The sequence below is a fragment of the Elgaria multicarinata genome, chromosome 14 (genome assembly GCF_023053635.1).
Source record: "Elgaria multicarinata webbii isolate HBS135686 ecotype San Diego chromosome 14, rElgMul1.1.pri, whole genome shotgun sequence".
Lineage (NCBI taxonomy): Eukaryota > Metazoa > Chordata > Lepidosauria > Squamata > Anguidae > Elgaria > Elgaria multicarinata.
The window spans coordinates 12,132,780-12,149,250 of NC_086184.1; the positions used below are offsets into that span (position 1 = coordinate 12,132,780).

Below are 16,471 nucleotides of genomic sequence, written 5' to 3' on the forward strand. Positions count from 1 at the left end.
TGTTCCTTTAGCCCCCCCCCCCCCCACTTTTTTTTTTTGCATTTTGCTTTATGTACAATCAGAAAGGGGAACAAGAATATCAATACGATGTTGCATTGAAAGCCGGGTGATATTGATCCGCTTCGGTCAATCCAAGCCATGGGCCCTTTTCATTCCAGTCACGGATTCCAATTCATTTGACAGCCATTAGGAAAACAGGGAGGGAGCATTTACCATATGGCTTCATCCAGGGGAGGCTGGCAGTGGGAAGAGATTTCGCCAAGGCTCCCGTGAAGCCTCAAATGTTTATTTTAGTGGAGAGACGTCCAATTTTACTTAAAATGCATGAGATTTGTCAGCGCCGGATAACATTTCGGTGCGAATAAATACTTGATGGTTTCTGCTGCAGCTCCTGCAAACCAACTTGTTCAAAAGGAAGAGAAGCAAGAAGGTGCCGTTACGTGGAAAACCTACCATGCTTATATTAAGGCTTCTGGAGGTACATCCTGCCCAAAAAAGGAAAAGGGGGGGGGGGAGGGAAGCCGCCTTTTCAAGCCAAGCCATTTTGCCATTGTAGATTTCTGCTAAAATTATTATGTTTTTAGAAATGGAGTGTTTGATGTGAGCTGCCAGGGATTCAAACCTGCCCGGAAAATCCGCCCTTAATTTTAAATGTGTTGGGATTGGCTCTGTCTATTCAGTGTTTGTTTGTTTAAAGCAGGGGTCAGCAACCTACAGCCCTTGAGCTGCATGCAGCCCCCTCCACCCCCTGCTGAAGCCCCTGCAATGTACCTGCCATCACCACCATCTAAATTCATGGCGGCGGCGAGAGGAAAAATACCAATTTGCCTGCGAAAATCAGCAGCAAAGCACTACAAAATGCGGCAACGGGCACATTTAGCTTGTTCCCATGGGGGTGAAAATGGCTCCTGGATCTCCTGAAGTTGATCATGCTGATTTAAATGATGTACAGGCTCCTTTTAGAGCGTAAGCTACATTGAGGTGAAAGAATTCAATACATGCTCAGAGGCATGGGATCGATCCACTGTACAAACTGATGCCAGCTTTTACTTTCCCAAAGAATTCTGGGAATTGTCACTGGTGATGAAGGTGGCCATAAACCCTAGCACCATAACCTCCTCCTTTCCTCAGAGAACTACAGTTCCTTCGAAGAGAGAGGGAGTGTGTGTGTGTGTGTGTGTGTGTGTGTGTGTGTGTGTGAGAGAGAGAGAGAGAGAGAGAGAGAGAGAGAGAGAGAGAGAGAGAGAGAGAGAGAGAGATCTCAAAAATCAGGTTGAACTGATAATTCTCACTGTTTCTTTTCCAGGTACTTAGCAATGATAAAAAATGGCCTAAGCCACAGGTGGGCATACTGTGGTCCTCCAGATGTTGTTGGATGACAACTCCCATCATCCCTGACTATTTGTCATGTTGGCTGCAGCTGATAGGAGTTTGAGTCCAATAACACCTGGAGTGCACCAGGTGGCACAAATTTAACGAGGGTATTTTCATGTTTATTTTGCATATTATTATTATTATTATTTCCTTTGTAACCTCATGGCTGGTATCCATGTACACCCAAATTTTCTCCTGATCTTATGAATGGGTCATTGTGGCATTACCCCACAATTGATTATATTGTGTATGTCTGGATTAGTATGTCTGGTAAGTATGGAACATTAGAACTCAGTGCGTGTGAGGGGAGTTGTTTGTTTGTAGAGTAAGAAGAGTTTGGATTCTAGGGACTTAGGATTGCTGTGAAAAGAGTGAGGTGTGTGGTGTGTGGAGAGTTTTGATTAGGCAGGATTGAAAGTATTATATTTTTATTTAAGGCTTCTAAACAACAATAAACTTATTATTATTTTGTTAGCTACCAAATACCACATGTCAGCTTGGCATTATTCACCTGCCTTACAGTTATTAAACACCCACACCAGATTATACCCACAGTATATTTTGAGCAGATCCTATATTCAACCTGTTTCCCTCATAGCTAGGGGAAAGGTTTTAATTAACCTCCCTCAGTTTTTCAAGTGGTGGTGCTTAGCCTGAGAAGGGCTTATGCGACGGGCCTAGTGTAAAGGTCTGTTATTTGCAGTCATTTGTGCTTGATGCTGCCTGCTTCCTTACAGAAAATGGCCCCTGGGCCTTTGAGAAGACACACAGGCTGTGAGAACAACAGGTGAAGTTTTTCCAATGGGTGAAGCTTTTCCAGAGTTAGAGTTGCAGCGATTGGAAAAGTCACCCTGATGCAGTTCTCCACAACAGGTGGTTACAGGCACCTTACACTCTGTTGGACAAAGAGAGAGGCTTTCTAGACACACGTTCCTTCAAATGGAAGGCCTTCCTATAGCCAAGCCAACAGCATGGGTCACGTTTGGGCAGTTCAGTCTCAACCATCAGAAAAGCTCCACATCTTATTTGTGCAGATAAGCCACAAGGCCAAATGAGTCCTCAGTACACGAGAGTGCACTACTTCACACAACACTTACCTAAGGTTTATCCTGGGATCATCCAGGGTTCGCCCCTGCCTGAGCACTGGATCCCCTGTGTGTCACCTAGATGAACAGGTTTGACCCCTGGATGATCCAAGGATAAACCTTAGGTCTAGCTATGGCCTTAGTTAAACTAGGGAATCCACAACCACAAGATGTAGCGATGCCCACTGCTCATTTGGCCTGGTCTTCGTTTTAGGTTTCCTGTTGTGGTTCTTCATCGTTCTTCTCTTTGTCCTCATGATTGGCTGTTCAGCCTTCAGCAATTGGTGGTTGAGTTTCTGGCTGAAGCAAGGCTCCGGGGTAAGTACACTATTCAATACTATGAGCCGTTTGCTTCCTAGGGCGACCACTGACGCATCACCCAAAAGGAGGAAATGCGTCATCACGAAAGGAGGGACACACACCGATCTACATAAAATTAGCATATGCTCCTTTAGATATGCTACCTCCAGTACCACAGAGATATGCCTATGTACACCAGGGGCTGGGGAACATAGATGGAGGGTGCTGTCACACTCATGTCCTGCCTGTGATGGACTAGATGGACCCTTAGTCTGATTCAGCATTGGCTCTTCTTATGTTCTTATGTTCCTCTCCACCAATAGTCAGTTTTCATTTTGTAGCCATTGAGCATGCCCAAGCCACATTGGGGTGTTTTTTGGGGGCACCCCTTAGGGTCTTTGCTGAAGTTTTTTTTTAAAATACATTTCTCTAAACCTTGGGGTTTCTCCAGTCCTGCCAATACCTCCCTCTTGTGCAGTAGAGATGCTATTTTGATGATCTAACCAACAGCACTCAATGCCTGGATTTCAGAAATATGTTTTAAATGTTCAGTGTGGGGCTGTTTGGTTTCTTTCATTTTTAGTGAGATCATGAACTTTTTCTATTGGACAAAGTGAAATCTATCTTGTTAGATAGTAGAAAGAACACTCCCATGTCCCTTTGGACTCAATCGGCAGTTATATAGGAAAAGGAAAGCCATCCGATCTCAGTTACAGATTTTGTTTGGTTTGTTTGAAATCCATTCTTTAAAGGCAAACTGCAGCTTGACACAGAACGCAACCTGTAGCGTGGGAAGCATCACTGACAATCCTCAACTGCAATTCTACCAGCTCGTCTATGGAATGAGCATCGTTTCCATGGTCATCCTAAGCTTCATCAAAGGCTTTGTTTTTACTAAGACGGTATTACGAGCTTCATCTACTCTGCATGACACCATGTTTTACAAGGTATCACAAATCTTTGGTTAGTGGATATTGTTGTTGCATTTTTAACAGGGAGCGTGAAGTAAATGCGACTTTCAGGTATTCACTCATGGGGTCACAGAGGAACTGAGCTGATCATTCTGAATAGTGATTATGAAAGGTATTTTCAGAGCAGCATTACCTGTTAGCATACGACTCAGCAAAGATAGTTTAAGAGCAGCATTACCTCTGGGCATACCATTCAATGTTGGCGCAAGATTTATGAATGGGGGGATCATAAAATCATAGTGTTGGAGGGGATCTTGGAGATCTTCAAGTCCAACTCCCTGCTCAGTGCTGCCCCTTCAGCAGTCAAATGGCTTTGTGGGATTTTGCTTCCCAGTGCTGTATCTGGCTTGGCTCTTTTGGTCAAGTTGTGCCTTTGCTCTGCTTGCCATTTGGATTGAGTATGTTGATAATGGGTGAGGAAGATGCTGGTGGATGGTCTCACTGGTCTGAACAAGCTCCCAACGTTGCTGTTCTATCATTTGATGTTTTATCAAGGTGGGGATTTACATTTGGAACCCATTCCTATTTCAACCAGAATTCTTTATTTCCAGTATTCCAGTTCCAGCATTGTAATTCTCGTGTGCATTACTGCTTTTTTTTTTTAAAGTCATGCTACAATGAGCAAAAAACCCTGAAAGCCATGCCTGTTCTTCTTCAAAAGCTGGGTTGCAAAGACGACCTCCCACCAGCCATCAAACAAAAGCAACAGAGCGCATTGCTGTATTTATTCTGTGGCTCAGATTATGCCGGTGTATATCTGCCATCCAGATACAGAAAGCTGCAAAAGACATGTCTGCCATCCCATTTTGTTGCTGCTGCTGCTGTTGATGTTAGCGGTTTCTTTTCCCCCTTTATCCACAGATCTTACAGAGCCCAATGAGTTTCTTTGATACGACTCCCACTGGCAGAGTAATGAACCGGTTTTCTAAGGATATGGATGAGTTGGACGTGAGGCTTCCATTTCACGCTGAGAACTTTCTGCAGCAGTTTTTCATGGTGCTCTCAATCCTTGTCATCACTGCCATTGTGTTTCCTTCTCTCCTAATTGTAGTGGCCCTCCTAACTGTTCTTTTTGTTCTACTCTTCCAGTAAGTTAGGTGTTCTAATTTTATTTTAAGAATAAGGTTTCTTTTCCTACCCCAGTTAAAAAAAAACAAATGAACGGCAGCATATTCAATCCGTGTGCGCCTGTGCATGCATGAGCATAGACGTGCCAAATGTGAATAATCCGGTCTCCCAGAATCTCATGGGCAGGAGTGAATTCACAGTCCCTTATACATACACAACTGCTGACATAGATCATCTTTAGAAGTCCAGATCAGTGTACCTCTGGGTATGTTGCAAGGTGGGTGGCTTTGCAAATACAGGGCCTTCTCTGCTGTGGCACTTCAAGTGTGGATTTCTCTTCTAAGGAATATTTGAATGGCTTCCTCTTTAATGTGGTCTAGACAGCAGGTAAAAATATGGATATTTCAAAGGACATTGGGGCTAGTTGTGGATAATGTGTTATTCTTATGCCCCCATTGGTTGATTGAACTAAATTATATAAATTCTACCCATTTTCCATTTTGTTTCCAAAAAACCCTTTGTGTGCAGAAGGTCCCTGGGTTCAACCCCTAACTTCTCCAGGTATGGCTAGGGAAGAATCTTGCATGAAACTCTGGAGAGTCACTGCCAGTTAGTGTCAACAATAGTTGACATATGGGCCATGTAGCAGTCATGTAAAAAAATTGAAACAATAACGGCAACACATATGTGGCAAGTTAAAAGAAAGAAAGCTAAGCCAAAAGCACACTAAAACACAAAAAGAAGCTTGAAACCAGCATCTAAATGTCACTATGGAGGGAGACAAGATTTCCTGGGGCAGGGAGTTCCACAGCTTAGAGAAAAAAATGTCCTCCCCCTCATCCTAGCCAAGTACAACTCTGATGATGGTGGGGTGCAGAGGCAGGCTCCCCCTGATTAATTAAGTTAAGGGTAGGGAACTTTTTACACATTGTAGACTTCAACTCCCATCAACCCCAGCTAACATGGCCAATGGTATGGGTTTAAGGGGATTGTACCCAAAAACATCTGGAGGACACCAGGTTGCCTGCCCCTAATTTAACAGAACAGGTAGGATCAAGCAGCAGGAGAAAGTACCCTAGGTATTCTGGTGCTAAGTCATTTTGGGCTTTAAAGGGAACCACCAGCATTTTGAAATGCACCCCAAAATGAACTGGAAGCCTTATTGGCTGCTGCAATAATGATCTATCAGAGATTTCATCTCACTGAGGCAATGGCTCAGGAAGAGGGCACCATGCAAGGTAGTTAGTGCAGATCTACAACAGCACAGGTTCAGGACCCTGGACAGCCCTGGAGGTACTGACTCAGGGATTCTCAGCTTGCGTTCAGGACCATGGTCAGCAACCTTGCACCTAAAATAACAAGCACATCACCCCTGCCCTGGACTAAAGCAACTACCAGAGTTTTATAGCTAGCCAGGACAGTCCTGCTGGGAGCTCCGCCCCCTCAAGTGCTGCACTGGGCTTCCTTAAAGGGCCAGCACATTTTTCTGCAGTCACTGACTTCTTCATGTGCTGCTGCTGGAGAACTCCATCTCCGAGGGGGTCATAGTCCAGGACCATCACAGGTCTTGCATCCTCCAAATGACCGGCTTCAGTCAAAACTCTAGCCAAATAGTTGTTGTTTCTGCACAGTATTCAAAAGCCAGCCCCATATAGATCGTGTTGCAGTGGTTCAGCATACACTAAGACATTTACCCAACTCTCCCCATCTCATAGTGCTGCTATTCTGCCAGAGGTGTTGCTGTTAGATTAACATTTTTATATATATTGGGTTGAATATGCCATCATTAAGATCCCTTGTGGGTCTGGAAGGACAGAAAGATATGATTTATCTTCTTCTTCTTCTTCTTCTTCTTCTTCTTCTTCTTCTTCTTCTTCTTCTTCTTCCTCTTCTTCTTCTTCTTATCTTGGGGCAAAAAGACACTGAGGCAGGTTCAGCTGAAACTGTCCCACAGATACCCAGCAAACTCTGTGGCTAAGGGGAGATTTGAATGTGTATCTCTCCAGTCCTCATCTGATGCTTCTAACCACTATATCCCAAATGCCCCTAAAATACTACCATTCTCAGTTTGCCTGGAGAGCCTGAGAAGGCCAGAGGCTTAATGAGAATGTGCTGGGCTCACCTCTCACAGGCTAAAGCAAACCTCTTTTAGCCTGAGGGTTGAATTTAATTTTGGGGAAGTTCTTAGGGGCCAAATTCCAGCGAAGGACCAGGCCAACAGCAAGTTGCATGCAAACAGTTTTCATGCATGCAAACAGTAAGCTGCAAATTTTATTTTGCACTGCTCAGATCTTGACGAATACCTAAGGCTGCAACCCTATACCCACTTGAAAAGGAAAGGAACCTCTCGTGCAAGCACTGAGTCATTACTGACTCTTGGAGGGACACCAGCTTTCGACGACGTTTTCTTGGCAGGCCTTATAGCGGGGTGGTTTGCCATTGCCTTCCCCGGCCATTATTACCTTTCCCCCAGCTAACTGGGTACTCATTTTACCAACCTCGGGAGGATGGAAGGCTGAGTCGACCCAAGCCGGCTGCCTAAAACTAGCTTCCGCTGGGATCGGACTCAGGCCATGGGGAGAGTTTCAGCTGCAGAAACTGCTGCTTTACCGCTCTGCGCCACACGAGGCTCACTTACCTAGGAATAAATCCCACTGAACTCAATGAGATTTACTTCTGAGTAGACATATAAAAATACTGCACTGCAAGGCTTCTATTAGTGGTGGGGCTCAATTATTTACAGTTTTAAAATCCAGAATGCTGGGGGAGGAGGGAGGGTTAGAAGAGATTTGATTCCACTTCCAAACCAGAGATCTAAGTTTGCACAATAATCTGCTTTATATTGCAGGGTTTTTCAGAACACAATCCGAGAGCTAAAACGAGTTGAAAACATCAGCAGGTCTCCCTGGTTTTCTCTGATCACATCTACCATCCAAGGTCTTAGTACGATCCATGCCTACCAAAAGCAGGAAGACTATATCAATCAGTAAGTAGCCTGGTCAACAAATCACACTTTTTCTCCATCGGTCACTCAGACAGGATGGATAAAGCCGTGTTGTTATTCTTCACCTGGTCGCCAATCTTGCCGATTTTGCACCTGCCGGGACATTGATGAAGCCACTCTGTTATTGTGCAACATAAACGGTGAGCGTCCTGCGGCTTTTCATTTGCAGGAAATGGCAAGCCATGGGGAAGCTCCTGGATTGCAACGTGGATTCTCAGAATTGTCTCAAAGAGATCGTTATGTACGCAGCTGTATGGTATCCCCACTGGAGCTCTTTATATTCTTTCCCCCCAGCATTAAGCTATTGTTAGGACTGGGTTTTTAAAGTGGAAGAATTCAACAGATCTGTAAGTCTTCTTCCGGTTCTTTTGTAACCTGGAGTCTAGCTGGAGAAATGGGGCACAAAGCTACCCAGTGCCGGTACAACCTTTCCCATTCTGAGCCCCAGGAATTTGCAGAGTGCGTTGACAGAGAAGGGAGGCTTCAGTCCTTATCCATGTTAGGGGCTTGCAAAATCGTCATAAGAAGACGCTGGCGTGGGGGTGGTTTGTGTGTTGTAGAATTCCAGTGCACTGGGGTTAGTCCATCAACCAATCTTTATTTGCAGTCAACAGACCATTATTATAGCATGTAGGGAACACACATGTTAACATAAATACACGATGGTAAAAAGAAAGGATACAAAATCTGTAAAAAATTGCTAATCAGTAGATTGAAAGAAATGATCAAAGATCCATGTGTGGTCTAATGAGAATAGCCAGATCCAGAAATTTGACCACTTGCTCAGTAATAGCCGTATGAGTACCCTGGAGTAAAATAATCATAAGAGACTAAGGAGAGTGACCAGGGAAACACTGTATAATAGGACATATTAGGTCTTTCCTGGCCTCTTGATAATAACTACAGTAGAAGAGAACATGCAAGATGGATTCCACCTTGGTGTTATTGCAGGGGCAGCATCTATTATTCATTGGGGTTTTCTTCGATCTGCCCTCTAAGAGCTTGGAGGGGAGAACAATGAACCTTGCTAAGGAGAATGCCTTCCTATATTTAGGGATAGTTAGCAATACCAAGTGTGGCATCCCGTCTTTGCAAGAATGGCCTGGTAGACCCATTATCTGAGGAGAACATGGTCCCCATGCAGCTCCTTGGAGATCCTGGTAGCACTGGGGTTAGTCAAGCAACACAAGGCTTCTGAAGTTCTTATGAGAAAGATGCTTATTATTCACACTGAAATATCTGCCACCCATCGAGATATGAACCTGAACGTTCAGCCAGGGGTGGAGCTGATATACTTTACTCACAAGTATACCTTTACTCATGAGGAGTCCTTATTCCTTCGGTGGGTACTTTATCTTGCAGCTGGCTGAGCCTTTACATTTGGATGCCTGTGCTCCCTGAGTCTAGGTGGCCACTCTGAAGAACATAAGAAGAGCCATGCTCCATCAGTTCAAAGGACCATCTAGTCCAGCATTCTTTTCACACAGTGTCCAACTAGCTGCTCCTGGGAAACCCACAATAGCACCCTCCCACCCATGTTGCCCAACAACTGGAACACATAGGCATAACTGCCTCTATTACTGGAGGTAGCATATAGCCATCAGGACTAGTAGCCATTGATACCCTTCTCCTCCAGGAATTTGTCCAATCCCCTTTAAAGCCATTCCAAACTGGTGACCACCACTACATCTTGTGGAAGGGAATTCCATAATTTAACTATACAATGTTGTGAAGAAGCCCTTCCTTTAATCTGTTCTGAATGTTCCACCAATCAGCTTCCTCAAATGAATCCAGGTTCTAGTATTATGAGAGAGGGAGAAAAATGTCTGCTTATCCACATTCTCCACACCGTGCATAATTTTAAACATCTCAAACATGTCTTCCCCTCACTATTTTTTTCTTTCTTAGCTAAACAGTCCCCGATGTTGCAACCTTTCCTCATAGGGGGAGTTGCTTTAGCCCTTTGATAATTTAGCCCTTTTCCTAATAACTTGGAATTTTCCTTTATCATAGCAACTGCACACTGGGTCAACATTTTCAAGCTGTCCACCACAACCCCAAGATCTCATTCTTGGTCAGTCACTTCTAATTCCGATCTCATCAGTGTACACATGAAGTTGGGATTTTTTGCCCCAACGCGCATCACTTTAGACTTGTTTATATGTTTACAGCCCTCCATTGGGAGAATCTACCATTTATTCCTACTCTCTGTTTTCTGTTCTTCATCCAGTTTCTGGTCCATAAGAGGACCTCTCCTCTCATTCCATGACTGCTAAGTTTGCTCAGGAGTTTTTGGTGAGTGACTTTGACAAAACCCATTTGGAAGTCTGAGTAAACAATGTCTACTGGATCACCCTTGTCACTCTCAAAAAACTCTAAAAGTTTGGTGAGACAGGACTTACCTTTGTGGAAGCCATATTAATTCTTTTTCAGTACAGCTTGCTCTTTTTGATTACTAATTTTATCTTTAATAATGCTTTTAACCAATTTACCCAGAGCAGACATTAAACTATTCAGTCTGTAACTTTGGGGATCTCCCTAGGATCGCTATTTTAAAATTAGTATTACAGTAGCCATTCTTCAGTCCTTCAGTACAGAGACTGATCTTAGGGACATGTTGAATATTTATGTTAAAAGATTTCACACAATCTTCCTCCTCTCTGTTCTATCTTCACAAGAACCCTGTGAGGTAGGTTAGGATGAGAGTTGGTGACTGCTCCAATTAGCTTCATGGCCAAATGGGGACTAGAACCTGGATCTCCTGAGTCCCAGTCCAACACACTAACCCACTACACCACACTGCCTGGCTGTTGAAAAGACCATTAAAACGTTGTTTTTGCTTTCATTTCAGTTTCATAAGGCTGAATGATGAAAACTCCAGTCATTTTATGCTGTTTAACTATGCACTACGGTGGTTTGCAGTGAGGACGGACATCCTCATGAGCACCATGACTTTCATCGTTGCCCTGTTCGTAGTCCTCAGTCCGTCATCCATAAGTGCTGCCGAAAAAGGCTTGGCTTTGTCTTACATTATCCAGGTAAAAGATCTGCGGTTGGAGTCTTTGCTGAACTCATACTCCCATTTTCACACAGTCCAAATCGGGCCTAGGCTGGGCTCCACTCCAACATCCTAGTGGGATGGTTTCAGGCCATGTGAATGGAGCTATACAGCTAGGGATGGGTGAGAAATGCATTCTTATTTCAATGCCAATAGGGTGACCATATGGAAAGGAAGACCGGGCTCCTGTATCTTTAACAGTTGCATTGAAATGGGAACTTCAGCAGGTGTCACTTGTATGCATGCAGTCCCTCTTCATCCCAACAGTTGAAGCTGCAGGAGCCCTGCCCTCTTTTGTATCTGGTCAAGAAGGCCATGATCAGGGGTCTGGAAACAAAGTCCTATGAAGAGAGACTGAAAGAACTGGGCATGTTTAGCCTGGAGAAGACAAGATTGAGGGGAGACATGATAGCACTCTTCAAATACTTAAAAGGTTGTCACACAGGGGAGGGCCAGGATCTCTTCTCGATCCTCCCAGAGTGCAGGACACGGAATAATGGGCTCAAGTTACAGGAAGCCAGATTCTGGCTGGACATCAGGAAAAACTTCCTGACTGTTAGAGCAGTATGACAATGGAACCAGTTACCTAGGGAGGCGGTGGGCTCTCCCACACTAGAGGCATTCAAGAGGCAGCTGGACAACCATCTGTCAGGGATGCTTTAAGGTGGATTCCTGCACTGAGCAGGGGGTTGGACTCGATGGCCTTATAGGCCCCTTCCAACGCTACTATTCTATGTTCCTATGATCTATGATTCTATGATTTGTGCAACATACTCAGAAATGTGCACAAATTATAGAACTTCCACCCCTATTAAAAAATATTTTTAAAAAATCCTGGAGTTCGGGGAGCAGCCCGCAGCTCGACTTGCAGATGCAAAGCGAGTCCTACACTGTGGAACTTGGTTGACCCAAACAAGAACCAGATTTCCAATGATGGCCATCCTGAATATCTAGTCACTCTATTGGTTCATCAATCCCAGTAGGGGTTTACTCTGATTAGCAGCAGATCATCACAGTCTCGGACAAGCTGGCTTTCTTATGACCTGCTACCTGATCCTTTTTGAAGCAGAGATGCTATGAATGGAAACTGGGACCTTCTACTGGCTTAGCGTGTGCTCCACCACTCAGCAACAGGCTTGACTCATTGGACCCCATCCCACAAATGGATTTCTCTGACATCCCTAGAAGTAATGCTATTAATGCCCTGGCACAAGCCATGGTTTCTTACCGATCTTATCTGAGCAGAAAGAAGCCATAGGGAACCTTCTTCCATAGCCCTCAGGCAGGGCCTGCCCAAGACATTTTGCTGCCTGAGATCAAGGACAAAATGATGCCCCCCACCTTAATTCCACGAACAAAAGCTGAATGGACTGCCAGTTGGATCTTACATCACACCGAGTCTTGCCCTCCAACACCTCCCCACCTCTCCCCACTCTGGCCAACATCTACAGCTTGAAGCAGCCACCTCCCTCTGCCTAATGGCAGAGCCGGCCCTGCCTCTGATGAGGTGCGAATTGACCCTCAGGCAACAGAGGCCTGGCAAGGGGGGCTCAGCCAAAGTCCTTCCATGGTTGACCTTCTATTCCTTTAAGTCTTTCAGGTTCTACAAAACCGACCTTGGGGCAAAGAACTGCCATAGAACGTTTCTGCTGTGATTTTAATCATACATCGAAATCAATACGTTATTTTCTTATAAGTCACCCTAAGCAGACTCCTCTAAACCACTCATTGCATGGCGTCTGTTTTTATATGCACACCCCATCCCTATCCTTAACCTTTACAGTTTCAGACTAGTGATGGAGGTATATATCCAGTTGTAATGGTTCTCTGGACAGCTACAAATCGTTGACTGGATTTGTCACCTTAACCTTTCCTCGCCTAGGTCCAGAAATTCCATTCCTGTCATTTAATGTGTGTATAGTGAATAGAAGAAGCTATCTGTTATCATCACAGGATTAATGATGTGTCACTCAACTCTGTACTTTATGCACATTAATACATGGTGGGAAAAGCAGATTTTGCTTCTAGCATAATCTTTCCTCTTTAAGTATGAGTCAACACAGACACACACACAAATACACACAAGGTAAATTACGAGTCCCTTTATTAGCTCATTTTCCAAAAGGATAACTGTTTCCTAGGAATCAGCAGTGAACTCAGCAAAACACAGGCCCCTCAAGTCAAATTGTGAAAGATATTTTTTTTTCTAGGCCTGTAGTTAGTCAATCTCCACAGGCACTTGTAATAGCCCTAAAATTGCCTCAGGGATTTATCATCCAGGAGTGAGGTTGCTGGGTTTATGAGTCACTATCTTCTCCTTAAACTCCCTTTCTGCTTTGAATATTCCTTTGGCTTGGCACAGCACAGCACAGCCGCCCTACATGAAAGTGGCTGAATGGTGGATTCTTAATACCCATAGGATCAAACTCCCAAAAAGCAATTCCTAGGAAGCTGCCCTACACTGAGTCAGGCCGTTGGGCCTTGTAGCTCCATATCGTTGACTCTGACTAACAGCAGATCTTCAGAGTTTCAGGCAGTTTTTCCAGCCCCATCTGGAGATGCCAGGGATCAAACCTGTGACCTTCTACATGCAAAGCACATTCTCTACCACTGAGCTACAGGCTTTCCTCTTGTTTAGCAATGCAAAAATGGCCACCCTACTGTGGTTGAGGCCCTGCCAAGGTGGAAGGGGCCTACCTGAAGGCAACACTAGAGGCTGGTGGCTCTGATTTCCATGGAGCTGTGATTCCATTCTGGGTTTCAGTCAGAACCAGCTAGGACTCTAAATGAGATAGCCAAGAGGCTGAACTCATCTTGGGGCTAGGGCTGAGCACCTTGGAGAGCTCATGTAGAGTTCTGGCTGATTCTGATTGAAACCCAGAATGGAATCACAGACCTGCTGAATGGGAGCCACTAGCCTCCACTGGAATTCACTTTGCTGACGACCCTCTCCTAACTGGAGCTGACCCTTCCTAGGTGGGTTCACACACTTAAGGTAAGGGAGCCTGTGCCACGACACAGGCTCTTTACAACAGGCCTGTCCACGGACCCTCCCTGCTCAAGCTAAGCGCCATAAAGCGCCACCACTTTATGAGCCTGAGGTGAGGGACAAACACCACCTTTCTACAAACTACGTGGAGAAAGGGGTTAAACAAGAATAATTTCAGGAATAAAATAATGCGCTGTGAATTATATGTGCTGATGGTGAATTGATGTCAGAACCGGTGTTATATGTATATAACTGCAGATGATAAATGCCAAGGAGACACGTGGGATTTTTGTGGTAGTACAACAAACTGAATAAAAATTTATTTAGTTGTTCACAAACTTTGTTTCATAATAAAACTTCTCAGACCCTTGTTAAAACCTCTCATCCAATCCTTCCTCTCTTCTCACACACGCTTTCCTTTCTCTCACACCTTCACTCTTGAACTTTCTTTATTATCAGGATTGTTTAATGTACACCAACTGACTATCTGCTCACTACGCTCAAAAGACAACACTCTTTACCCTGATCCTCTAATTCTCCGTCGAACCAAAGTACTTTAAAAAAAAAAACCCATCACCTTAGTCATTCCCTTATATATCCTCCTCCCCGCTCCTAAGATATTCAATTTCCACCCACTCAGGTCAACATTCTAAACACAATAGACTTACAAATCCTAGACATACATTAGGGAACTGATTTGTGGGGTGTAACGCCACAGCCTGCTTGCCAGAAATGGCTTGATTTGGGATTTGATGGGACTGCAGGCAGGATACCACCTTGAGCCCTCTACTGCCCAATTCAAGCATTATGCCCTTCCCTTCAGAAACATGTCCTTCCCCTCCACTTGCGGTACTTATCGTCTTCCAATATCCCCCTTCCAATCTCTCGCTCCTATTTCTGCTTCTGTCCTCCTCTGCCCCTTCTTCTCCTGACAACTTTCTGCCCACACCTCTGTACGGAAGTCAAACCCACACTCTTGGTGCCTGTAAAACTGTGAGATTGTTTTCAGATGGCTCAGATGTTTGTGTCTCCCCCAACCCCTTGAAGCGCTTGCACGGAAAATTAAATACGTGCCTGAGGAGAAAAGATAAAACAGCCTCACAGAGGGGGAGTGGACGGAGGGCACAGCTTGAAGGAGGTTGTAAACATGAAATGCGATGAACGAGGGCCCTCCCTTGGCTGGTTTCACAACCGGCAAGGCTTGCTGAGGTGTTTTCCCCCAAAATTTTCAAGCTGTTTAGGGTTTCCCACCCTAGTGATTTCCAAAATGCCCTCTCTAATGTTGCAAGAAAGTCTCCTAACATCACTCCCTGCCCCCTTCTTTTCTTTGGACAGCTAAGTGGACTTCTTCAAGTGTGTGTGAGAACAGGAACTGAGACAGAAGCCAAATTTACTTCCGTTGAACAGATCACAGAATATATCACGGTAAGAAAGACACCCCTGACTACAGGCTTAAAGATTTGGAATTCTAATATGGAGGGTTTTGATTTTTCTTTGCCCCTCCGTTCATTGCAGAGTGGCTAATAAAGCATTGTGAAGGTTGCCATGGGTGAAGTCAGATGTAACAATTTTAGCAGTAATCTCAGCAGGTTCTTCACTTCTGCTGTGAATGCAGCTTTGGCGTTTACATTGATCGGCTATACCACGGTCTCCACTACAGCCGAAAGAGCTGGTTGAGTTCTGTGCTGATGGAATGGATTGATCCTATTCAGTAGGGTGTTGTTGGACTGCAACGGCCATCAGCCCCCTAGCCAGCATAATGTTTGCATTAGGGGGAAATGTGCAAAAAAAAAAAGTCTAGATTTCTATACAGATTAAAAACAAAACACAAGCTCATGCAAAACCTAAAAAAAGAAAAAGAAAACCCTGACCATCTCTGTGTCCTGCATTCTGGGATGATCGAGAAGAGATCCTTATTATTATTATTATTATTATTATTATTATTTATTTATTTATTTATTTATTTATTTATATAGCACCATCAATGTACATGGTGCTGTACAGAGTAAAACAGTAAATAGCAAGACCCTGCCGCATAGGCTTACATTCTAATAAAACCATAATAAAACAATAAGGAGGGGAAGAGAAAGCAAACAGGCACTGGGTAGGGTAAAACTAACAGTATAAAGTCAGAACAAAATCAAGTTTTAAAAGCTTTAGGAAAAAGAAAAGTTTTTAGCTGAGCTTTAAAAGCTGCGGTTGAACTTGTAGTTCTCAAATGTTCTGGTAGAGCGTTCCAGGCGTAAGGGGCAGCCGAAGAAAATGGACGAAGCCGAGCAAGGGAAGTAGAGACCCTTGGGCAGGCGAGAAGCATGGCATCAGAGGAGCGAAGAGCACGAGCGGGGCAATAGTGTGAGATGAGAGAGGAGAGATAGGAAGGAGCTAGATAGTGAAAAGCTTTGTAGGTCAACAGGAGAAGTTTATATGTGTGACAACCTTTTATGTATTTGAAGAGTGCTATCCTGTCTCCCCTCAATCTTCTCTTCTCCAGGCTACACATGCCCAGTTGTTTCAGTCTCTCCTCATAGGGCTTTGTTTCCAGACCCCTGATCATCCTGGTTGCCCTCCTCTGAACACGCTATGTTAATGATGCCACAGATGCTAGCCAAGCAGTGGCAACCA

The 16,471-nt window shown here is 44.4% G+C and overlaps 1 protein-coding gene across 7 annotated transcripts in view; it reads left to right on the forward strand.

The window, feature by feature from the left end:
- The window catches only part of LOC134408811 (ATP-binding cassette sub-family C member 12-like), a 76,413-nt gene that overhangs the window by 45,209 nt on the left and 14,733 nt on the right, over positions 1-16,471 (forward strand). For all 7 annotated transcript variants that reach the window (XR_010026129.1, XR_010026130.1, XM_063141257.1 and 4 more), the window contains 7 exons: positions 389-478; positions 2,674-2,777; positions 3,512-3,706; positions 4,592-4,818; positions 7,647-7,784; positions 10,654-10,840; positions 15,185-15,274. Coding sequence is in view for 5 of the 7 variants with exons in the window: in XM_063141257.1 (XP_062997327.1) it covers positions 389-478; positions 2,674-2,777; positions 3,512-3,706; positions 4,592-4,818; positions 7,647-7,784; positions 10,654-10,840; positions 15,185-15,274 (1,031 nt within the window). In the remaining 2 variants the exon portion in view is untranslated. The remainder of the gene's footprint in view (positions 1-388; positions 479-2,673; positions 2,778-3,511; positions 3,707-4,591; positions 4,819-7,646; positions 7,785-10,653; positions 10,841-15,184; positions 15,275-16,471) is intronic.